The sequence below is a fragment of the Cebus imitator genome, unplaced genomic scaffold (genome assembly GCF_001604975.1).
Source record: "Cebus imitator isolate Cc_AM_T3 unplaced genomic scaffold, Cebus_imitator-1.0 Scaffold25, whole genome shotgun sequence".
In the NCBI taxonomy this organism is placed as follows: Eukaryota; Metazoa; Chordata; class Mammalia; order Primates; family Cebidae; genus Cebus; species Cebus imitator.
Genome location: NW_016107340.1, coordinates 10,802,248 through 10,828,020, shown reverse-complemented (window position 1 = coordinate 10,828,020; position 25,773 = coordinate 10,802,248). Strand labels below are relative to the sequence as shown.

The window sequence follows — 25,773 nt, the reverse complement described above, 5'->3', positions numbered from 1 at the left end:
TTTGCTACCATTGCTTCTATGCTTAGAAAGATTTCTCCCAACTCAAGAGGAGATAAATATGTACCTACATGTATAGCTTTTTTGTTCATGGTTTCATTTTTTTCCATTTAAGGATTGCCATGTTTTAATGAATGAATGAGTTTCTTGAGATTTTTACAGAAAAACGTTATATAATATTGTGTGGCTCTTTAAGTACATCATCAGAATACAAAATTTTTTAAAATGTAATAAATAAACTAAGGAGGTTGCATGTGAATCATTTTCTTAAGCCACATCATCCCTACTTTAATTTCATAGATTAGTTGAGCATCAAGAGTATGAAATTGTGGCCCAAGAAACTTGGTTTCTAATCATGCTCCTACCAATACGTGATCATAACTGATCACTTAACTGCTTTATTTCTCTTCCCTTATCTGTGAAAAAGAGGAATTTGTATGGAATGATTTTAAAGTCACTTATTCAAAAATTCTATATATCTATGTAATCCTGATTTTTACACAGTGGCAAAAACTGCCAGCTGACCTTCAGTGTCACATTCTTCCTTCCTAGTTAATAATAAGCCTCCTGATTTTTAGCTAGGCATACAGCCTCCTAAAAAGAAACTGTACTTTCCAGACTCATATGCAACCAAGAATGGAAAGAGAAATGTTATTTTGGACTTCTAGGGAATGTCTTTACAGGGAGATGGAACACTTGTTGCTTCTCCCTTTTTCTTAGAATGAGATGATGTAATGATGAGGGCGTGGTGCCTGGATCTGAAGTAGACATCTTAGACCCGAGACAGAAGCCAAGGGCTGACGGAAGTGAGGCAGCAAGAAAGGAGGCTGGTCCTTCGGGGTTGCTGCTGTGCCATTGTTGGGTTACTTGTTTCCAACTTTAGTTTTATACAACAGAGAGAAACCATTATTATACTGACTTTCTTCATGCTGCCAGGCACACTTAATTAATACACAAATATAGCAGAATGCATAAAAGCATACTTAAACAAATATATCTATATGAATTTAAATCACTATTTTGTTATTTACATATAAAGGCCCGGAGCTTCAAATAACATTTTAAAACCATCTTGTAAGTATTTGATAGACATTTGTTAAGTGAATTAGTAATTACCTTGGAGTTTAGAGAAGCTGAACGTTTTTTAATTTGGCAGTCATCTGAAAGGAAAAACACATTTACACATTTTAGTTATTGCACATGCAATTTATGTTTAAGCAATGTCTTAATTCTTTAAAGGTAAAGCAAAATTCAGAAAAGATTTATTAAGACTTTAGAGACTACTGAGCAATGTAAGTATCTGTTAATCATTCATTTCATGCTTCGTAACAATTACCATCTTAACCAATGGAATACAGTCCTCCGTGTCTCTGTGGTGTCCACAGTGCCTAGCTAGCACAGAGTAGGCACTACCTGAGTGTCTGCTGGAGAAAGGAATCTAAAGTACTGTTCAGGAGAATATCAAATATGGTTACTGTTCTAGAACAGAGAACAGATTCTTGAAATAAGAATTCTCAGAAAAGTTCATATTTATTTTAAATAAAACTATTGTACGATTTATAGAAACAGTGTTATTCCCCATAGCCTCATATGTTTTTCTGTTTTCCAGTTTATCAATTAGCTTACTGAGCCAGGGCCATTCCTTCCTTGAGGAATCAACCATTGCTGATGAGAGCTCCCATTTAAGTGACTTCTCCTTAAATGGGAGAAATAACTAATGTATTATTAGTTATTTCTAATGTATAGAAATTCTAATGTATCCTCAATAGGGGAACACTAAGATCAACTTCATGAGTTGTATTAAACATATTCTGTCATCTCAGTAATCTAAATTAATAAATTTTGGTGTCATTACCAAAGAATTCTTCATGTCTCCCAACCTGTTTTCTGACACTTCACTTTTGGATATATAAATAACCGGAATTAATTATTTTTCTAATATAACCTTAACCTAAGAGTCTTATTGTACTAGTCATAAGACTGAGAGAACAAGAAAGAGGAGAATGTAAAAAAACATAACTAATACTATTAAACTTTTATTACCTTCATCTTCAAGAGGATTGAAAGACCGTTCATTCTGCAGAAGGACTTGTTTCAGTTCCTCTAATTCAGCATGCTCTTTGGCATACATCCTCTTCAAGTTTTCTACATGCTGAATCATCACTTCAACTGCTTTACTAACCCGGCTTTCCTAGCAAAAGAAAAATGAGCACATTTATATTGAAAATACTATTCTCAATTCTCAATTAAAAGATGGTAATTAAACACACTTACCTTCATTCCATTCCTAAATCCCACTACAATGGCAATAAATGGTTTAATAAAACAAAGACATGCATCTACAAGGGCAAACAGAAGAAAATATGACAACAAGACTTTGAAAGCTGGATAGAAGGACTAGTGGCAAATGACTATGAGGTAGAAAAGCTGAACCCTAAAAAAGGCAGTAAGAAAAGCCTAGAAGCTTCCTAGGTTGCACCTCAGTAAGGTTGAAGGTGGGTATGTGAACAAAAGAAACGGTTGAAAGTCTATGTTAAAAAAAAAAAAAATTAGATCCAGAGATCCCCTCCGTACTCTAGCCAGCCCAGCAATTTTCCCTCCACTATTTTGGTGAAAGACTATATGCAGTTGGCTATCTAGAGAGAGTTAACTTGAGGTTCTACAGATTGGGAAACAACAGTTGATGATGGATCTATCATGCTGAAAACAACAGATTTAAGCAAAAAATCTATATTCATATTGAATGTTAAGATCCAGCCTTATTCCTCCTCCTTCCAGCTTCCAAACACTGGCAGCCGGAGTTACACCCTCAAGGCAGGCAGTTGGAAGATTTTTCTGTGGTGATTCTAACATACTGAGATAAAAGTCCTATAACTGCTGACATTAGGAGTACCCCCAGTGAAACATTTTGAATGTTCATAGTGCTATGAATATTTGTGTACAAGTATCTGAGTGCCTGTTTTCAATTCTTTTGGGTGTATGTCTAGGAATGGAATTGCTAAGTCATATAGTAATTCTATGTTTAACTTTTAAGGATCCACCAAACTGTGTTCCACAGTGGCTGAACCATTTCACATCTCCCAGCAATGTACAGTGTTTGCATTCTCCCCACATCCTCACCAACACTATTCCTTCTTTGCTTCCTCCCTCCCTCCCTTCTTCCTTCCCACCTTCCTTCCTTCCTTCCTTTATTCTTTCACAATAATCATCCTAGTGGGTATGAAGTGGTATCTCATTGTGGGGTTTTTTTTTTGTTGTTGTTGTTTTTTTTTTGAGACAGAGTCTTGCTCGTCACCCAGGCTGGAGTACAGTGGCATGATCTTGGCTCACTGCAATCTCTGCCTCCTAGGTTCAAGCAATTCTCCTGCTTCAGCCTCCCAAGTAGCTGGGACTACAGGTGCACACTACCACGCCCAGCTAATTTTGGTATTTTTAGCAGAGATGGAGATTTGACCATGTTGGCCAGGCTGGTCTTGATTCCTTGACCTTGTGATCCACTTGCCTCTGCCTCCCAAAGTGCTGGGATTACAGGCATGAGCCGCCGCGCCCAGCCGCACATCCTTTCAAACCACAGTAAGACATTGGTTTTTACTCTAAGTGAGGAGGTTTAGGACATTGAACCAAAAAGTAACATAATCTACATTTTAAAAATGTAATGAGTGACTTAATATATTCCAAATAGACTATTAAAATTTTCTAATCAGCATTTTCTAAAGTTTAAAGTATTTTGGCTGCTTTATTAAGAACAGACTATGTTGGGGTGAAGGTCTGGGATTGGATGGAAGCAAGGAGACCATAGAAACCTGTTTCTGGACAAAATGGAATGGAGGCTGAGATCAAGATGGTAGCAGTAGAAAGGGAAATATGTGGTTGAATTTTGAATGTATTCTGACAGTTCAGCCAATAGGATTTTCTGTAGGATTTCATGTGAAGTGAGAGAGAAAGGTGTTGAGAATTACTCCAGCTGCCTCTGTCCCCATTTTGGCCTGAGCAACTGAAAGGACAGAGCTGCCCTCGAGTGAAGTAAGGCGCCTACACATGGAGTAGGTTTGGTGGAGGACCATGAACAGTTCAGTTTTGAATGTTAGGTTTGAGTTTATCAAACATCCAATTGGAATTGTTGAGTCAGCAGTAGCATATTCTGGTCTGGAGCTCAGGGGAGTGGCTTAGGCTAAACATAACGACTTTGAGAGTCCTCAGCTGACTGCCTGGGATCACAGGCGGACTGCATGCACATGGAGATCAAATGCGCACGAATGGAGTCCTGGGGCTCTTCGATATTCAGAGGTCCAGGAGAAGGTGCAGAACTGCAGGAAGCCTGGAAGGAGCAGCCCGTGATGTAGAGAAAGGTCAGGGGATATGGTACCTGGAAGCTAAATGAGGAAAGCATTTCCAGGAAGAGGAAGACATCAGCCACGACAGATGAGGACTGAGAAACTGAGGTTGGTAATGTGGAGGCCACTGGTGACCTTGGCAAAATCTGCTTTGTGGAAGCAAAAAGTTGATTAGAGTGGGTTTGAGAGAACTTGGGAGGAGGGCGACTGAGCACAGTGAGTACCATTCTGTCGAAGTTTGCTGTAAATGGGAGCAGAGAAACAGCATGGTGGCCAGTATGGAAAGGATGAAAGGTTATTTTGTTTGTGTTTGTTTTATGTTATTATTCCCATCTAGAAAACAACATATTATTTGTGTGCTAATAGAAATAGTTCAGTAGAGTGGAGAAAAGAGAAATGGAGAAAAGTCAGGAGAATTTGGCTCCATGCCCCTGAGTAAATTAGTGGGGAAGGCTCCCATGTTTGGGGGGAAGGCTGGCCTTGGATAGGGTTAGAGACAATGTATCTTTAAGAACAGGAGCAAGGCAGAGTGTAAGGGTTCACACGCCGGGAGGCTCAGGGCTTGTGGCAGTTTCCTTTGATTGTTCCAGTTTCCTCAGTGAGGTAGGAAGCAAAGTCATTACCTGTGTTTGAGAGAGAATATGGGGAAGGACATGACAGTGGTTTGAGGAGAAAGGAAAAGGTGTGAAATTGATATTTAAAAGAGAAGGAGGGTGAGTGAAGGGAAGCCCCAAGGACCCGCTTGAGGTTTGTGATAATGAATTTAAAGAGAAACAGGGCAGTATGGGAATGTGGCATTTTCTAGCTATGCAGGCACGAGAGGTGGAGAAGCAGATTCACTTGCAGATTCGCCCAATAAGTAAGATAAAACATGAGAAGGAAAAGTGTTGAGGGGTCATGCAAGGTAGTGAAAACTATGTTTAACCGTGGAGTATAAGCTTGGCCAGGAAAGCAGGGTGGCCAACTGTAGCGTGAGGGACCGTGAAAAGGTGGGTGGGAGGGGGGTGGGCAGAGATTGATAAAATAACTAAATATTCATCTGCATAGTGGGAGAGCAACAGATAATACCTAAAACTGAAAATAAATCTCTAAATGATAGCATGAGCACGTTATTTAAAAATGTGAATGCAAATACAAAACAAATAGACAAAAGAATTGAAAGTTGTTTCTCTAGATCATGGGAAATTAGGCTTATAGAGCTGATTGACCTTTTAAAATAACTCTGGGCATATACAATTTTAGTAAAAATGAAACAAATAATAACAGTATTCTCTAGTGAGGGGTTAAAAGGGAACTAAGGAGCAAAAATGTATAACGAATGATCAAACTAAAATTAACACCACAATTAAATTTCTCCTTCTTAAGAAAATATATTTTTACAAATCTGCTTAGGTATAGATTAAAAAAAAATCATATCTCCCTAGGTTTGTCCACAAGGAAATTTTGGAATTCTGCTTCTCTAAGGACAAGTACACACAGACGCATATACAAGGATACTTACTGTAGCATTGTTTATAACAGAAAAATATCAAGAACATCATGAAATGATTACATATAAGGAATTGGTTAAATAATTTATAACCATTCAACCAGTAGAATACCATAAAATGGTGATGTGTGTGTATATATTTATATCACACAGAAAGTTGCCTATGTTATATGAATAAAAACAGATTATAACACTATATAAGGGATTATAAACACTATAATACTATGTATCTTGAAGAATATCACAAAATTTGTATGATTGTCACTGGCTTGTGTTATTAGAAGAGTTTTTTACATTTTTATTTGTATATTCCATTTTCTTCTATATTAAACACTTACGTGTTATACAACAAAAGTATTTTTTAAAACTTATTCCTAGAAATGAAAAATCAATAGTCTCAGGAAAAATGAATCTTTTTGTAATTTCATTCTAACTAGAGAAGTGAAGACAGGTTACCTGATTGATGGCTCCCAACATCTCAGCCCTACTGGCCACTCGAGCTGTGCACTGGCTAAGAAACTTTATACTCTTCTCCAGCTTCTTAATGATTTCCTGTGCCTGGTTGTCATCTTCACACAGAGGTGTTAAAGACTGTACAGAAAACAAGCATATTAAAAGATATCCAACACAAGTGTTCAGCAAGTGAGTCTAACACTGCCTAAGTCGGAAATGTCAACGACATTCTAATCTCAGTTATTTTGGTGGAGGATGAAACGAAGCAGCAAAGACCGATAGTGAATGATACTGATACATTATTATCTTTGTTGGCTACTGGGTAGATATATGCAGGTGATCACAAATCTTTTATTTCTATTCTTGATCCCTTATTTCTTTACTTCCCAAATTTGCCACTTCCTTATATGCATTCACATCGTTCTTCTACAGCTAATAGGATGGGCTGCAATTAATTAGTAATGGTAAAGGGATTATGCTTATAAATGAGGTGAAGGTATCATAAGAGGATCATAGGTTGAAATTTTGAGAAATGTAACCAAACATATTGGAATTAAAAATGTCTCTGACAACTATGCTTGTTCTTCCACAGACGATAAGGTATGATTGGGCCAGGTAGTTGGGTATACATTCATTGCCTGATGAATTTTCTTCTCAATCCTGTGCCCTTTATTCAAGATGACACCCTTCCTGATGAACATCTTTCTCACCAGAGTACAGACAGGATTAAGTGAATAACAGATTTGGAAGCAGACAAGACACTGCTCATAACCTATGTGATTGTAAGCAAATGTCTAAAACTTTCCCAAATCTAAAACAACATGAATTATAAAAGATACCATGATTTTGTATATCATTAAGAAAGAAAAAGTTGTCAATGAAACCATTAGGCACCATTGACTGTAAATTGCATCATAATTTTAGAAATGTTAAAAAAAAATCAATCTTTCTGATTTGCTGTTTCGTCATCTGTCAGATGGAGACAATCACATATCCTCTCCAGGAATACTGTCATATGAGAGGTAAAAGATGCCAACTGCTTGTTGCACATTTGTGCTCAATGAAAGACAACCACTTTTGAAATACACAGATCTGTATAAATTGTAGTTAGAGAGTTTCTAACCAACTAGAATGGCAATTGTCAGACATGCAGTTTCTTACAGTGGTTTAAACCACCATCTCCAGTCGGGAAGGAAAGAACAGATGTGAATTGTTAGCAAACAGAGTATGGTCAACCAGGATTAAGCCATGAAGAAATAAGAGAATCTGAACAAACCCATAACTAGTAAGAAGATTGAATCAGTAATCAAAAATCACCCAACAAAGAAAAATCCATGACTGAATGGCTTCACTGAGGAATTCTACCAAACATTTAAAGAATTAATGCCAATCTTCATAAAACTCTTCCCAAAAATTGAAGAAGAGGAATACTTCCAAGCTCATTCTATGAGGTCCACATTACTTCTTTAATACCAAAGCTAGAAAAAGATGTTACAAGAAAAAAAAAAAAAAGCTACAGACCAATATCTCTGAAAAATATTAATGTAAACATTCTCAACAAAGTAGTAGTAGACTGAAATCAACAGCACATTAAAAGGATTATACATCATGTACAAGTAGGATTTATTTCTCTAATGTAAGGGTGAAAATCAATCAATATAACATACCACATTAACAAAAAGGAGGACAAAAACCATATGATCATTTAAACTGATGCAGAAAAAGCATGTGGTAAGATTGAACACTTTTATGATTAAAAACACAAAAACTAGGAATACTAACAAAAAAATACACAAAAAACACCAAGATTATTTTTACTATGTCACTTAAGTGCTAATTTTAAAAAACTAGAAATAGAAGAAAATTACTTTAACATAATAAAAGCTATATATGAAAACCCTACTACAATCATACTCAATGGTGAAAGACTGAACGCTTATTCCTCTAAGGTCAGGAACAAGGCAAAGATCTCACTCTCACCACTATTATTCAACATAGTCCTGGAAGTTCTGATCAGAACAGTTAGGCAAGGAAAATAATGAAAAGTTATCCACTGAAAAGAAGAAGTTAAATTATTTCTGTTTGTAGATGACATGATTTCATAGTAAACACTAAAAAAATTCCACCAAAAAACCTGTCAGAACTAATACACACATTCAACAAAATTGTAGGGTACAAAATTAACATAAAAAAGTTAGCTGTCTTTCTGCACACTAACAATTTCCAAAAAGGAAATTAAGAAATCAATTCCCTTTACAATAGCATCAAAATGAGTAAAATACTTAGGAATAAACCTAAGGAGAAAAAAGAATTGTATGCTGAAAACTGAAAAACATTGCTGAAAGAAACTAAAGACACAAATAAATGGAAAGACATCATGTGTTCATGGGTTGGTAGACCTAATTTTGTTATCTATACTACCAAAAGTGATCTACAGATTCAAGGCAGTCTCTCTTAAAATCCCAAGGGCATTTTTTGCAGAAATAGAAAAATTTATTCCCAAATTAATATGGACTCTAAAGGGACCCTGATAACCAAAATCCTTTTGAAAAAGTAGGACTCCCCCTTCCTAATTTTAAAACATATTACAATGCTAAAATGATTAAAACAGTGTAATACTGGCATAAAACAGACATATAGAGTAATGGAATAGAATTAAAAGCCCAGAAATAAGTGTATATTAATGAATGATCTTCAACCAGGTGCGAAGAATGCACAATGAGGAAAGGGTGGTCTCTTTAACATGATGTTGCTGAGAAAACTTGATATCCACATGCAAAAGAATGATGTTGGACACTTATCTTACATCATATATAAAAATTAACACAAAATGGATTATATATCTAAAAGTAAGACCCCAAACTAGAAAACTCATAGACGAAAACATAAGGGAAAAGCTTCAAGACATTGGATTTCGCAATGATTTCTTGGATATGACACCAAAAGCACAGACAACAAAAGTGAAAATAGACAAATGGAACTACATGAAATTTAAAAGTCTTTATGCATAAAAAGACCCAGTCAACACATTCTATAAGTTACAACAAAAAGTAACTTATAGAATGGGAGAAAATATTTTCAAACTATACAACTGATAAGGGGTTAATCCACAATATATAAAGAACTCCTGCAACTCGACAATTAAAAAATCCAAATAACTCAATTTAAAAATGGAAAGAGAGTGGCCTGATAGCCCTGCCACATTGAGTGGAGGCTCCCAGGCATGCAGGCCCATGATAATTAAAGAATGATAATCAAAGAACATTTTATGAAGATCACATTCTGTGAAAGATAAGGCTGATCAAAACTGCAAGCCTGCCAGTGTGTTTGATTTTCCCAATAATTCTGCTGTCTCAAGAAGATACAAATAAATGGAAAGATATCCTGTGTCTTGGTGAAAATGAGAAAGATGAAGAACCTTATGAAACCTTTGATCCTCCTTTACACAGCCCGTCTATGTATGCCAATGAAGAATTCTCCAAATATTATGGATTATCTATCCCTTCAACTCCTCCAGGAAAAGAAGAAAAAAGAAGCTCGAGCACTTCTGAAAATGGAAGGAAGTGAAAACAAATCTGTAAAAATGAGTGCAGAAAAGCCAGGAAGAAAACTCAAACCCATTTGCGATGAGTCTGAAAGCACTGAAGAAAGTGATGTGAGAAAAGTTAAATCAGTGGAGAAAATAAGGACCAACAACACGAGCCTATTCTAACCACAGCATCTTCAGACCTTTCAGAGAAACCAGCTGACTCAGTCACTTCTAAAAGATAGGACCCATTAGTGTCAAGCCTTCTGTTGAAAAAGACAAACTGACAACAGAAGGTCAAGCAAAAACTCGGAAAAAAGGAAATACATCTTGTGGCAAAAGGAAGAAATCAAGAAGTAAAGCCATAGGCTTAGATATTTCCAACATCGTGCATATTTGGTGTCTAGAAGGAAAGAAAATCAATGACATCATGGAATTGAATATTGCTTGGCCTGCATTTGAGAAAACCCTCATCCAGTATAAACACAGAATAGAATCTAAAGTTTGTAAGAAAGCCATCAATAAATTTTATTTTAATATTAAAGAAGAACTCATAAAAATGCTTAAGGAAGTCCAGATACTGAAAAATCTGGAAAGGAAGAATGCTGAGATGATTTCAGATACCAAAAGAAAAGACAGTGTTTGACCGAAGGCCAGGATGAACTGCTTTGGTTAGAGCCACAACTGAAGCAACTACAAACAAAATATTAAGAACTTAAGGGGAGAAAAGTCTTCCCTTAGGAATGCAGCTATTTCTTATCTAATTGAAAACAGCTTTATCAGAAGTATTCAGATGTTCAGGAGAAAGAACCACACATAAAGGAAACATGATTCATCCAAACTCCCAGGTCTGTTATTTAAAGCAAGAACAATTTTGGGAGCTGAAAACTATCGGTAAAATATCAGCCATCAATGAGAAAAGCTACCAGGTAAGATACCAGTCTACTAAAATGAGCCTATAGAAAGATTAGACTCATTCTACTATGCTACCTTCTGAAACTGTAATTTCTTTTTTTTTTTTTGAGATGGAGTCTTGCCATCACCCAAGATGGAGTACAATGGCGCAATTTCGGCTCACCGCAACCTCCACTTCCCAGGTTCAAGCAATTCTCCTGTCTCAGCTTCCCGAGTAGCTGGGATTACAGGTGCATGCTACCATACCCAGGTTCTTTGGTTTGTTTGTTTTTGAGATGGAGTCTCTCTCTATTGCCCGGGCTGGAGTTGGAGTGGCACTATCTCAGCTCACTGTAACCTTCACCTCCTGAGTTCAAGTGATTCCCCTGCCTTAGGGTCCCAAGTAGCTGGAACTACAGGCACCCACCACCAAACCTGGCTAATTTTTGTATTTTTTGTAGAGACGGGGTTTCACCATGCTGGCCAGGCTGGTCTCAAACTCCTGACCTCAGGTGATCTGCCCAGCTTGGCCTCCCAAAGTGCTGGGATTACAGGTGTGAGCCGTCGTGCCTGTCCCCAGTTAATTTTTGTATTTATAATAGAGAAGGGGTTTCACCATGTTGGCCAGGCTAATCTCGAGCTCCTGACCTCAGGTGATCTGTCCACCTCAGCTTCCTGAAGTGCTGAGATTACAGGAGTGAGCCACTGCACCCAGCCCTGAAACTGTATTTTTATAAATAAATTTTTTTGCAAAGAAAATAGGAAAAGGACTTTAATAGACATTTTTCTGAAGATGATATACAAATGGCCAACAAGCATAGAAAAGATGCACAATGTCATTAATCATTAGCGAAATACAAACCAAACCACAAGAAGATACCACCTTACACCCATTAGGGTGATGACCATAAAATCAAACAGAATATAACAAGTGTTGGTGAAGAGCTGGAGAAACTGGAACCTTGTGCACTGTTGGTAATAATGTAAAATGATATAGCAACTATGAAAAACAGTACAGTGGTTTCTATAAAATTAAAAATAGAACTGTATGATCCAGCAAGTCCACTCCTGAGTCCAGATATACTCAAAAGAACTGTAAGCAGGGTCTCCAAGAGATATTTGTACACCTATGTTTCAAACAGCGCTATTCACAATAGTCAAGAAGTGGATGCAGTCCAAATGTCCATTGATGGATGAATAGATAAGCAAAATTTGGTGGATACATGAGAATATTTTTGAGCCTTAAAAGGGAAGGAAATCCACTCACATGCAATATTATGGATAAGCCTTGAAGACATTATATTAAGTGAAATAAGCCAGTTACAAAAGACAAATACTATATAAATCTACTTATGTGAAGTCCCTAAGGTAGTCAAATTCATAGAATCAGTAGGATAATGGTGACCAGGGGATGGGGTAAGGCGGAAAAGGAAAATTAACAAGTAGAGAATTTCAAGATCTATTTTGCAACAATATAAATAAACTTACACTATTGAATTGTACACTTGAAAATGTTCAAGACGGTAAATTTTATATCATATAATTTATCACAGTAAAAAATAACATGATTCTTTTCCATGGTTTCTCAATTTTAATATCCTTCATCCAAAATTAAGCCTACTAATCTTCCAGCTCATCTCTAGATGTATGGTAACTTCACCATGTGGAAGAATAATAGTTGTTACACTCCTGTGCACCCCCATTCTTCTCTCAGTACCCTACATCAGGCTTGCCCATCATCTGGAAGACTGAATCAGTTACTATTTTCTTTCCTCAGTTAATCATAAATGGAAATAGCCTCGATTCTCTTCTTGAAGCTTAAAATTGATATTATTTCCTATTGCCCAGTTTTCTGCCCGATTCCTCTTCTGCCTGAAATTTGAAAATCCTGAGAAAAGGCAGATGACTCATGCATCTACTTTAAAAAGACATTTTTCATTTGATTGCTGATACTCTTTTATTAGTGAAACTTTTATTTCAGCCTGATCCTGAATTCTTATTCTCTATTCACATTTGGCTCAGGAAGAGCTTCATACCTGGTGCTGGTTTGGGTCATACATGTAATTGCATATGTAATTATGAAAATGTTATTAAAAATATGACCAAATGTTTTCTGTGGGTGTTTTTTGTTTTGTTTTTGAGACAGGGTCTCGCTCTGTCACCCAATCTGATGTGCAGTGGTGTGAGCATAGCTCCCTGCAGCCTCCAACTTCTGGGCTCAAATGATCCTCCAGCCTCAGCCTCCCAAGTAGCTGGGACTACAGGCATGCACCACCACACCTGACTGATTGTTTTGTTTTGTTTTTGGTAGAGATGGGGTCCCACTATGTTGCCCAGGCTGATCTTGAACTCCTGGCCTCAAGTCATCCTCTTACCTCAGCCTCCCTAAGTGCTGCGATTATAGGTGTGAGTCACCGTGCCTGGCTAGACCAAATGTCTACACCCCAAATGTTCTTATTCTCACCTCTAATAGTTTTAAACAGTTAGTGATTTCTTTCTTCAAATTTTCTTCTGCCAAGTCACGGGACCTCTCTTCAAGCTTCACTCTCTTCTCCAAGGTAAACCAGTCACACTTAAATCCCAAAGATAATCTGAGAAATTCTGCCTGTTGTCAAAATAATGTGAGGGTGAGGAGAGAAAAATTGATGTGGTCAGATGTTTCAGTTTAATGCTGTTTTATACAGAGGCAACATAATGCTAACACGCACAGGCTTCACCTGCACTGAGTCACTGCCAAGCCAAACAGCCACTGACCATAAGAGAGCTTGTGCAATAGCATGAAGTGACTGTAGCAGGTGAGTCTGGAACATTTTTTTTTTCCTTTAGATGAAATCTCACTCTGCCACCAGTCTGGAGTGCAACGGCATGATCTCGGCTCCCTGCAACCTCTCCCTCCCAGGTTCAAGTGATTCTTCTGTCTCAGCCTCCCGAGCAGCTGAGATTACAGGCATGCACCACCACACCCAGCTAATTTTTTGTATTTCTAGTAGAGACAGGGTTTCACCATGTTGGCCAGGATGGTCTCGATGTCCTGACCTCATGATCTGCCTGCCTCGGCCTCCCAAAGTGCTAGGATTACAGGTGTGAGCCACCACGCCCAACCTGGAACACTTTTTTAAAAGGAAAAAAAAGAATTTGCTTTAAACTCACCTCAACCTCCTTCTCATTAGCAGAAGTGCTGTAGGATAAGATAAAAAACATATTCAAACATAATCCAACAGAAAAATAAAACCTGTTAACATGCTACATGAAGAAGCACTTACTTGTCACTTTGTCTAAAGTTAACTGATTTCACAGTGGTTACAGGAAGAAGGGAAACTGCAGACTCTATTAAAAGACAATAAAATGTTATTTGGGTAAAAAGGCTTAACATGTAAAAGCATGTCTGATCTAATGTATCTCCACTAAACAAAGGTGTTTCATTTAAATGTGTCTGACATGATAGCCAGCTAATAACGTTTGCACTTGAATTATGTTATGCTAAGCTACTTGGATCAAAATGACATTAAAATCATTGGTTTATACCTCAGCATGTGAATAGTCTTTCAGATTTAAAGATGTGTCAGAATCAAGCAACAGCCCAATTTGTTCTCTTTGCATTTGCATGGTTTTTTTGTTTGTTTGTTTTTTGAGATGAAGTCTCACTCTTGCCGTCCAGGTTGGAGTGCAATGGCACAATCTTGGCTCACTGCAACCTCTGCCTCCTGGGTTCAAGCGATTCTCCCACCTCAGCCTCCTGAGTAGCTGGGATTACAGGCGCCCACCACCACACCTGACTAAGTTTTTTATTTTTAGTAGAGATGGGGTTTCATCATGTTGGCCAGGCTGGTCTTGAACTCCTGACCTCAGGTAATCCACCCACCTTGGCCTCCCAAAGTGCTGGGATTACAGACGTGAGCCACCGTGCCTGGCCTGCATGTTTGTTATGCTTGATCCCATGGCAAAAGCCTAAACCTCCTGCTGGTGTCCTGGTTCTTCTTTGGATCAAGGCTTTATTAGCAGTAGCAAGAATAGTAGTAGTAATAATACTGGTAACAATAACAGTGACAATAAACATGGCATCAACCATGGCTTTATTATATTGCCAGGGCCAGAGCAAAGCACTTTACACATATGATTTTATGACAACTTTACCAAGGACAATGCATTAGTTATTAAGAGCATTGGATTTAAAGTCGAACAAACTTGGTTTAAATCCGAGCTTTGATTCTTAGTTATGTGAGAATACTATTTATAATAGTAGCTAACTTTTATGAGAGCTTTTGCGCCAGGCACTTTTCTTTTTTTCTTTTTAACTCTCTTGGCCTGGCTAGAGTGCAATGGTGCAACCTTGGCTCACCGCAACCTCCACCTCCCAGGTTCAAGTGATTCTCCTGCCTCAGCCTCCTGAGTAGCTGAGATTACAGGCACGTGCCACCACGCTCAGCTAATTTTTGTATTTTTAGTAGAGATGGGGTTTTGCCATGTTGGCCAGGCTGGTTTTGAATGCCTGACCTCGTGATATGCCTGCCTCAGTCTCCCAAAGTACTGTGATTACAGGCGTGAGCCACTGCACCTGGCCTGTGCCAGCCATTTTTCTAAGTGCTTCATATATATTAATTTAATCAATCCTCACAGCGAACCTTCTGTTGTAGATATTTTACAGGCTACATAACTGAATTACAAGTTCACCACTTCACATAGTATTTGGAGGACTAAATAAAACTAGGCACATGAAGTTAACCTAGTTCTTAGCATAGAATATATTCGCAGTTAAGTGTACTTTTCTTCTCTTCATTTTCCTCTTGCAAATGAGAAAATTGAGACTTGAGGTTAAATAACTTTCCAAGATCACGTAGCTAGTCAGAGATTGATCCCCATGTAGAATCTCTATGACTCCAAAGCCTGAACTCTATTCACTATTCCATCCTAATGGAGACAGGCTAAGGAGGAAAGCATACTAGCACTTATTCTGTAAATAGTGGCTTTACTTTTAGATGGGATACTAAAAAAAGAACTCAAAGGAGAGACAGCATTTGCTACAAGTATTGGCTTGATCCTTAGTTCACAGTAGAGCACGAGTTATGACAAGTTTTCTGGGATCAAACAGTCAACGTGGCTTTTTAAAAATGATACCAATGGAATCAATAATTGGTCCTATTTGCTGACCTTAACTAGAGATGCAGAATTTGTAGGTGACATACCTTTCCTCAGACAGACTTCACCCACAAAAATTGCAGCACAGAACAAAAGTTCACATGGGGATTGTGAGAAACATCCCTTACCTCCTGAAGCACGTTCTTTTTTATGTTCTTCTCTTGTTTCCGGTTTCTCTTTGGCTTCCTAAAATCATAAGGAGATTTTATTGCTGTACATAGAGTGGAAATCCTTCATAACCAGTCATTTTCCTACTTCCTGTCCTCTCCTAAGCCTATTCTGACAAAAGCACTCTACAACAATACTCCCCAGTCTTTTTGGTACCAGGGACCAGTTTCCTGGAAGATAATTTTTCCGCGGGGGTGGAGTAGCAGTCGGGTGGGGGGAAATAGTTTCAGGATGAAACTGTTCCACCTCAGATCATCAGGTATTAGATTCTCATAAGGAGCATGAAATCTAGATGCCTCGCTTGCATAGTTCACAATAGGGTTTGTGCTCCTATAAGAATCTAATGCCACTGATTTGACAGGAGGCGGAGCTCCGGTGGTCCTGCTCCCTGGCCTGCTCTCACATCCTGCTGTGTGGCACAATTCCTAACAGGCCACAGATGGGTTCTGATCCCTGGCTCAGGGGTTGGGGACCCCTGCTCTATAGTATTTAAAGCTGTTAAGAAGGAAATAAAATTGGCTGCAAGAGGGCTTCCAATCTAGTTGAAGCAAAAACATGAAAAGATACAAACATGACTCGAATTACAATAATGCAAACCAGGATTCATTGCCAAATAAATGAAATAAATAAACAAGTGTTCTGAATAGGAAGGAGATGGCCAGGCATGGTGGCTCAAGCCTGTAATCCCAGCACTTGGGTGGTTCACCTGAGATCAGGAGTTCAAGACTAGCTTGGCCAATATGGCGAAACCCAGTCTCTACTAAAAATACAAAATTAGCAAGGTGTGGTGGTGTGGGCCTATAATCCCAGCTACTTGGAAGCTAATGCAGGAGAATCGCTTGAACTCGGGAGGCAGAGGTTGCAGTGAGCTAAGGTCATGCCACTGAACTCCAGCCTGGGCAACAGTGTGAGATTCCATCTCAAAAAAAAAAAAAAAAAAAAAAGGAAGGAAGGAGAGTGGCACCATGACACCATGACTTGAGTAGCATTGTCTGCAGACAAGGAACGTGCCACAGACTGATGAAGAGGTAGGACTGGATGGCTAAAGAGGTGATATGTAGGTGATACAGGACTATCACATGTGGCTTTCTAGATAGGTTTTTGGAGAAATTGTGACAAAGATGGCTGCTAAGACAGTGTTATGTTAGGCTTTTAGTGCATATAGACGTGTTTTAAGGTCACATAAGGAGTTGTGTGTGGCTGCTGTTTCCAGTTCTTTCCTCTCCCATTCATGATCAATTACCTATTCCACCCTTTTATGCAACACTGCAAGGAAAGTGTTCTCACCAGCTATCTGAACTCCTATTGCCAAATCCCGTGGATAATTTTTAGTCTTGATCTTACTTGACCTTACTATAGCATCTAAAATGATCTATACATCCCTTCTTGAAGAGTTTTTCCCCTCGATTTCCTTCTTATGAAGCCTCAGCCCCTCATCACTGCAACAGCCCCTCCTCAGCCTCCTCTGCCTTCGCTAGTAGCTATTGTTAGCCAGGATTCCATTATCTTCAATGCTCCCTTCCTTCCTGCCACAGTCCCTGGGAAATCTCATCCACACACTTGGGTTTTTGCTGGTAACCCACAAATATGTGTCTGCTTTCAAAAGCGGCACAGGTGAGTTTATGAATATGAGTGTGTAGCCACATTAAAATCTGCTTACAGACTATTGATGTGTCAGATCAGTCTGAAATTTGACTTGTCTGAAATTGATCTTATTTTACCCCACAAATTCTACTCTTCCTCCTCCTTCTCTACTGCCATGTTATTCTATTCATTCTGTAGGTTGAGCCATCAGTCTGGGTATCTACCTTTTCCCAAACCCCTGACATGACATCATTCTCTGTGAATTCTACCTCTTAATAGTTCTCAAATGTATCTCCTCTTCTGCACCTTCACTAAATTCATACCACCTTCATCTCATCTAAATTATTGCCATAGTATTCTAACCAGTCCCACCATCTCCAATGGCAAATCGATCCATTATTTTAAAAAGTGTCTTTATGTCTGTATTTTTTTGAGATGAGAAGGAATTTTCTCAGAAGAGTCTACTATGAAAGACTAAAGGACTTGAATTTTCCTCTGTTCATTTTTTCCTAGGGACAACCATTTTCAGCATATGTACTAGCCAACACTATATCCTACTCCTACCTATACAGCTGGCCCTCTGGATGTGTGGGTTGCATCTATGGATTTTTAAAAAATTGTAGTTAGGTCAACAATGAGTGTATCTATACTGAACACACAGATTTCTTGTCATTATAACTATTAACATAGCATTTACACTGTATTAGATATCATAAGTAATCTAGATATGATATAAAGTATGTAAGAGGATGTGTTAGTAATACAAGATGGGGGCAGGGAAGTGCTAGACAGAGAAAGGCAGGGTCCCTGGTGAGGGTTCCACCCTCAGGCCTGTGCCCACAGACCTAAATGAGAACAAGCACTCCTGTTTTTGTGCCTTAATGTTGCATTTTCGAAGACCACTCTGGCTCACCACACCCCTCATCCTGTGACAACATAAACCTGAGACCTTAGCGGGCACACAACACCAGCAGACCAGGAGACTGGCAGACTGGCAATGTTGGAATGACATAGCAGATAAAAAGAGACTAGGAGGGATGTCTGGACATGAAGGGGAGTTCAGCCTGGGACAGTCAGGGAAGAGTCTGGCCTCTGGGCAGCCCGACTCCAGGGGAATAGCACCTTCCCACTCCATCCCCCTTTCCAGCTCCCCATCCATCTCACTGAGAGCCACCTCCACTACTCAATAAGCCTTGCCCTCATCCTTCCAGCTGGTGTGTGATCAAATTCTTTTGGGACACTCGGCAAGAGCTCAGGATGCAGAAAGCTGTCACATTGGCTGTCTGTCCTTGTGATAAGGCTGAGGGTCCATTGAGCTAATTAACACACAAACTGTCTGCAAATGACAAATCTGAAAGAGCTTTGTAACACACACCCACTTGGACTTTGGAAATCACACTCACCCCTAGACGCTAGCTGGGGGCCAGAGCCCAAAAGCCCTCACCCTGGCCTCTATACCTGCCAGTCTGCATGCTCCTAGGGGTTTGAGCTGTGGGGTGACCAGGCAGGCGAGCCACACCACTTTTGCACATACTGCAAGGAGAATCAGGAAACTCTCCTGTTTCATTAGGTTATATGCAAATACTATGCGATTTTATATAGGAGACTTGAGCATTCTCTGATTTTGCTATCTGAGGCAGTCTTGGAATCAAGGATTACGAAGGACACAAATGACATTATGTCATTGTTCCAAATCACATATCCAATCATTTAACTAGCTTCAGAATGAAATGCTGAAAAATTCTCATCTGCTTTCCTGCTCCAAGTCTGTGCCAAGGCCTCCTCTTAACTTGAGTTATCTTGTATGGGTCTCTGTTTTAACGAGGCTTGTATGTTGAGAAGAAATTAACAATACACACACACACACACACACACACACAACTCCACACATACAGAGAGACCAAGATATAAACAAGACCCTTGAAGAATCATGGAATTGGATCTGTAGCTACTCATAAATGATTATTAATTCATAGAAGTGGAAAGAAGTCTTCTTTTTTTTTTTCCTTTTTGAGACAGGGTTTTGCTCTGTTGCTCAGGCTGGAGTACAGTGGTGCAATCATGGCTCACTGCAGCCTAAACCTACTGGGCTCAAGTGATCCATCTGCCTTGGCCTCCCATATAGCTGGGACAACAGTCATGTACCACCATACCCGGCAGATTTGTTTTTATATTTTGTAGAAACAGGGTCTGCCTATGTTACCCAGGCTGGTCTTAAACTCTTAGGCTCAAGCAATCCTTCTGCCTCAGTCTCCCAAAGTGCTGGGATTACAGGCATGAGCCATCACCCTGGCCTTAATGAGATTTTTCTTTAAGGAAAGAATTCTTTTCTCTAATAATTTCTAGCTATACTTATGTTTTATAGAGCTTTACCATGCAACTGTAGAACATTCAATGCCACTCACACGGTACCTCCTCCGTGACATGTTTTCTGGCCTGCAATCTCAAGCATTTTTCCTTTCAAATCACGAAACACACTCTAATTATTAATTATCTGTTTCTTCACCTGATTAGAACATATCATTAGGATAGATATCACTGTTTTATTCAACTTCATTTATTAATGCATTCATTCATTTAAGCAGTCCCCTACAGACAAATAGCTTGTTTCCAATTGACTTTTGATGAATAAATGAGTGAATGAATGAATGAATGAGTGATAAATCAAATTGGAGCTTGGAGGTCCTAGCTCTGACTCTGTTGTATGACCTTGGACAAGTCACAAAAGCACTTTGGCCTCAACTACTTCACCTATAAAATATTAAATTATATGAATTTCATAATATTTTGAAAGGATAAATGAGAGAATACTTTTAAGAGTATTTTGTAAACTTAAAGGGATAGTTCTACCATTGTAAGATATCATCACCTTTGTTGTGAACATGCATATTTCCTTACCAGATTTAATACAGTTTTATCCTTACTCGTAGAGTCTTGGAATGCAGTAATATGAGCTGGACTTGTGCCTATGAGAAACAGGAAACACACAAAACAGTTGGGGGGAGCAGGAACAAGTAAAAGAGGAGAAAATAGTGAGGGTGGCAATATGGACTGACCGGTAACTGACAAAGGTCTTAACATATGAGACAATTATGAACTACAAAAAATGTATATGTGCCTATTGACTCAGAATTGGGATGGAGCAGCTACGGTCAGAGAAGATGTCTTAAAAGAAATCAACGTCTGTATAAATGGCTTTCAAAGAGTAGGATTTTTTAAAAAATCCTTTTTTAGGCTGATGCTGTGTTTTTTAATGGAACACATTACTGGCATAATAAAAAATGGATGGCAGAAAGATGAACAATTAGTAACTTAGTAGCTTTTTAAATAGCTTTACAAGTCTTCTTTCAAAATTATATATGTAAAGCTGATAATAAAAAGTAGGACATCCTTCTAAAACATGGTACCTTTCTAAATAAAATGTCATGAAACTAAGAAGAAAAGATGCACTTTTAACTTGTGCCATTCCTTTTGGTAATTTTTGTTTATTTTTATATACTTTATTTGTACTGATATGTACCGGATAATTATTCTCCTGTTTATTCAATCCATTGTCCTACATTTAGTTCACTGTAGGCACAAAGGTCAGCAGATACAAATATGTTTTAGTATTTAAAGCGTGTATTATATTTGTAAAATTTATATGGAAATAAGAATAAAATGGTAAGCAGTTTCTTCACAGCTATACAATTTTTTTCCCTATGAAAACTTTATTTTAGCTCTTTTTTTTTTTTCAGAGGGTCTCACTCTGCTACCCAGGCTGGAGTGCAATGACTCAATCTCAGCTCACTGCGACCTCTGCTTCCCAGGCTCAAGCGATCCTACCACCTCAGCCTCCCAAGTAGCTGGGACTGCAGCCATGCACCACCACGCCCAGCTAATTTTTGTATTTTTTGCAGAGACGGGGTTTCACCATGTTGCCCAGGCTGGTCTTGAACTCCTGAGTTCAAGAAGTCCTGCTGCCTCAGCCTCCCAAAGTTCTGAGATTATAGGCATGAGCCATGTGACCAGCCTTTAATTTTAAAAAAAATTTAGGGCAAATACTAGATTCATACAGTTCATAAATCAAAGAGTGTAAAAATATTTTACAGTGAAAATTTTTCCTCCCATCCATGACTTCCAGAAATCCAGTTTATGTCCCTAGACACAATGTTATTAATTTTTGTCTAGTTTTCCAGGAGTATTTTATGCATACATAAAAACTTTTTCTTTGAGACCAGCCTAGGAAACACAGTGAGACCCCATCTTCACATTTTTTTTTAATTAGTCGAACGTGATGGCTTGCACCTGTAATCCCAACTACTGAGGAAACTGGGACAGGATAAGGGCTTGAGCCCAGGACTTCGAGGCTGCAGTGAGCTATGATTGTAACACTGCACTCCAGCCTGGGCAACAGAGTAAGGCCATCCCCACCTACGCCAAAACCCAACTTTTTCTATCCTTTTTTAACAAAATTTTGTACACTATACATAACATTCTGTACTTTTTTCCCCAAGAAACAGTAGTCCTTTTATATTATTGTAAGAAAAAAGTCTCCTTATTCATTTTTATGGTGCAAATTAGTATTCGATTACACGGATATGCCAAAATATAATCTTCTATTGGTAAAAATTCTAATTTGTTTCTAACAGTTTGTCATTATAGACAATGCTGCAATATATAAGCTTTTGCATATGTCATCTGGGTTGTGTGTACATGTTATCTATAGGATAAATTCCTAGAAAATGAATAGTTGTATCAATGGATATATACTCCTAACATTTTGATAGCTACTGGAACATTTTTCTTCATATTACAGTACTCCCCAGCCAAGGTTTCACTTGCTGCAGTTTCAGTTACCTACTGTCAACCATGGTCTGAAAATATTACCTACAATAATATATTGTGTGTGTGTGTGTGTGTGTGAGAGAGAGAGAGAGAGAGAGAGAGAGAGAGAGAGAGAGACCACATTCACCTAACTTTTATTACGATATATTGTCAAAATTGTTCTATTACTAGTTATTGTTGTTAATATCGAATTAACAAATTAAACTTATCGTAGGTATGTCTATTAGGCAAAAACATACTGTATATAGGGTTTGGCACTATCATTAGTTTTGGGAAGCCACTGGGGGGTCTTGGAATGTAGCCCCAATGAATAAAATGGGACTGCTATAATTACAAAAAGTTACATTTCCTACAGCACTTTTCTTTTGCCCGTACAACTTTACCAACAGAGTGTAATCAAATTTGTGCATCTTTGTCTATACAATAGGTTAAAAATGGAGCCTTGCTGTATCTTCACTTAAAAGATTTACTTATTCAATGTGAGGTGGAATATAAAGACATTCTGAAATTAACCCATGAAATGGATTCCATTTCGCAATTTTGTGACTATTCTAGTTTAGCACCTACATCTCAAACTTAAATGTTGACTTTAAACAATACGATGAATTTTCGATTTTTTTTTTTTTTTTTTTAGTGGGAATTAGAGCCTATTCCTCCCATTAATGTCCACTAAAGTGGTGTCTCACTGAGAATGGTCAGGAATAACTATTTTGTTTTCAGAGTCAAGTAGCAGAAAAGGACCTAACAAACCACCTGGTTAGTTCTTTTGCCTCGGGGTGGACCATGGCTAATTGCTCCATCCTTCTAACCTAATAAATTTGAACTAGGATTCCAAAAATTTCCTAAGCAGGTGATGTTTCTTCTGTGCCACAGTTGAAAACCAGTAAATTCTAGTCAATATTTGCCATAGGAAATATTTGTCCTGTTACAATATATCATAATTTTTTTTCTGCCTACAAAATTGAAAAAAAAAAGGTACCATCCTTATATGTGAAGCCCATGGTTAGTTACCACTTAGACTTCTTTTCTGCAGACTACATGTTCAAAATTATTTTATAAGAATTATTTTACAAAAAATTAAAATTAATATTATTGAGTTAGTGTGGAGAGCTGCTTCACTAGCTTGTAGACTTGGTTAGTGTTTTACAATGAAAATGATGCTTACACCTGTCAACATTTTACCTTGGGCCTCTATCATCGGAGAAGCTGATCTTGTATCCTCCTCCTTCTTACTGTCGAGGTCACAAGTAGCCATATTCAGAATTTCTAATCCAGGATCTGTCAACAGGAAGAAACAAATGGTGTGAATACTATGCAAAAAGAGTATTTGCCTACCTTCTCATTTGAACACACCCCAGCAGGCCACAGGACATCAGGCTGAAAGCTGTAATACTAACATTCTATTGTAATATTACTTCCAAATCCACTTACCACTTGAAGTTATAGTACTGTCTGTCGATGAAGTGTGTCTGGGTAATGGTAGTGAGGAATGTTCCCTGCCAAAAAGATAGCAAAAATATTTTGGAGTGTCAGGTCCAAATAATTCTCTTAAAACCAATGAAATATGCATACAAATTCACACACACAACACAAACAAGCAAACCTGGACTGCAGCAGGCTCTCAGAACACACGCGTTCAACACCATTCTCCTTAAAGAAAAAGAAAGGAGACATAAGTTCAACGATTTGACATTTTCCATTCCAAAGAAGTTGTTTTAAGCAAACATTTTCATGCAATTCTAAATGAACCCATATTTACTCTGCTCTTTTGGGAATGATATGGGAATGGGATGGTATAAGGCAGATGGATATACACACTTCCTCAAAGCTGTATTTACCCAAAAATCCAATAGTAAGTATATTTACAAGTCTGATATTTAAAGAAAACCTGATAAAAATTTTGGGCAAAACAAATTCTAAACTCAAAGGGCAGATAGGGCTTATTTTGTAAATTTAAGTTTTCTTTAAACAGAAAATTTTACAAAGGCATAAAACATTTCTATGTGTGCGAATATTACTCAACCCAAAGTTTTTGACCTGGTGATTTTAAAACTGCTCTCAGTTTTCTAGTTAGAAAGATCATGCATTTCAAACTTAATCAGTTTCTTAAAGATCTGAAGGATTACATCTAAGTCAGCACCTATTACTTGATGCCCAAAAAGAGCTTATCAAAATTATAGTCGCAGCCTGCCAGGGCAAGTGTTTGAAAGTTTCACATGAACCTCTTAATTTCTACAAGGAATTCCTATTTTTGGGGTAACTTTAGGGCATTAAGGTTGTATAACTTTCTTTTTCAAAAAATACTGTGAGAACATAGTTTCCTTTCTAATAACAGGCTTTTCTAGTATATTATTTTAATTATTTGATTTAGTCCAGAAAATAAATTGAAATTCAATAAATTAAAACTGAAATCATTCAGACATATCGAAAGCCTGCACAAGGTAAAAAGAAGTCATTTAGGTATTCCATAATCAAGCAGAACTTATTAACTGTCACAACCAACAATCAATACCCCTGGGGGAATACTGTATATCACACATGGTATTTAGAATCAATCCAAGAAAGTATCTCCCATAGTCACAGACAAGTACAGATTTACTAAGGGTTTGCTGAATTTGTATTTATTCAGTACAATGATAGCAACTTATATAGGTTTAGCACATTAAAATTTACAAGAGCCCTTTAATGTATCATCTCATTTAATTCTCCCAACAACATTAGTGGTAGGTTTTAGCAAGAAAAGATTTACTTATTGCAGGTAATGAAGTGAAGGCGAGTAAATAAAGTAATTTCCCGAGACCAGTCAGAATGGTGGAGCCAGCTTTCAAACACATATTGAACTAAATACTGTGTCCTCTCCACTGTAAACAAAACCAACTTGGGCATACCCTAACCCAGGCTATTGGAGAGGAAAAGACTTTCCATGATTTTACTATAAACTTGTAAGATGTTCACCTCACATGTTTAGAAAAATCCACAATAAACTTGCAAAGCAAGAATTTATACCTAATACTCCTGTATCAATGATGTTAGTCAACCTTTTTTATTTCATTTTGTCTCTGCCTTAAATGACTTTGGGTCAGATCATACATGACTGATGCTCCTCATGACATCAGTTTAATTTAATTCAACAAACTTTCATCCAAATCCCACTTTGTGCTAGGAACAGTGACAAGGGCTAAAGATTATATACAAAACCACAGCTCTTATCCTGAAGAAGCATGTAGGCCAGGCAGGGAGAGAAATATATAATACAAACACTACTCTATAACTTACAAGCAGCATGCCACAGAGGAAAGTAACATGCACAGAGCAGAATTAACAGAGTGGGGATATCTGAATTTTTTTTTTTTTTTTTTTTTTTT

At 38.0% G+C, this 25,773-nt stretch overlaps 1 protein-coding gene and 1 pseudogene across 21 annotated transcripts in view; one reads left to right on the top strand and one right to left on the bottom strand.

Annotated features, from left to right (window-relative positions):
- The window catches only part of IRAG2 (inositol 1,4,5-triphosphate receptor associated 2), a 58,714-nt gene that overhangs the window by 5,270 nt on the left and 27,671 nt on the right, over nucleotides 1-25,773 (bottom strand). For all 21 annotated transcript variants that reach the window (XM_037736515.1, XM_037736513.1, XM_037736512.1 and 18 more), the window contains 11 exons: nucleotides 24,012-24,058; nucleotides 23,840-23,904; nucleotides 23,591-23,686; nucleotides 20,480-20,547; nucleotides 15,958-16,015; nucleotides 13,957-14,020; nucleotides 13,844-13,871; nucleotides 13,158-13,298; nucleotides 6,277-6,411; nucleotides 2,041-2,188; nucleotides 1,114-1,157 (listed from right to left, as the gene is read on the bottom strand). In XM_037736515.1, the coding sequence (XP_037592443.1) occupies nucleotides 1,114-1,157; nucleotides 2,041-2,188; nucleotides 6,277-6,411; nucleotides 13,158-13,298; nucleotides 13,844-13,871; nucleotides 13,957-14,020; nucleotides 15,958-16,015; nucleotides 20,480-20,547; nucleotides 23,591-23,686; nucleotides 23,840-23,904; nucleotides 24,012-24,058 (894 nt within the window). The remainder of the gene's footprint in view (nucleotides 1-1,113; nucleotides 1,158-2,040; nucleotides 2,189-6,276; nucleotides 6,412-13,157; nucleotides 13,299-13,843; nucleotides 13,872-13,956; nucleotides 14,021-15,957; nucleotides 16,016-20,479; nucleotides 20,548-23,590; nucleotides 23,687-23,839; nucleotides 23,905-24,011; nucleotides 24,059-25,773) is intronic.
- LOC119470257 lies at nucleotides 6,833-10,877 on the top strand (annotated as a pseudogene).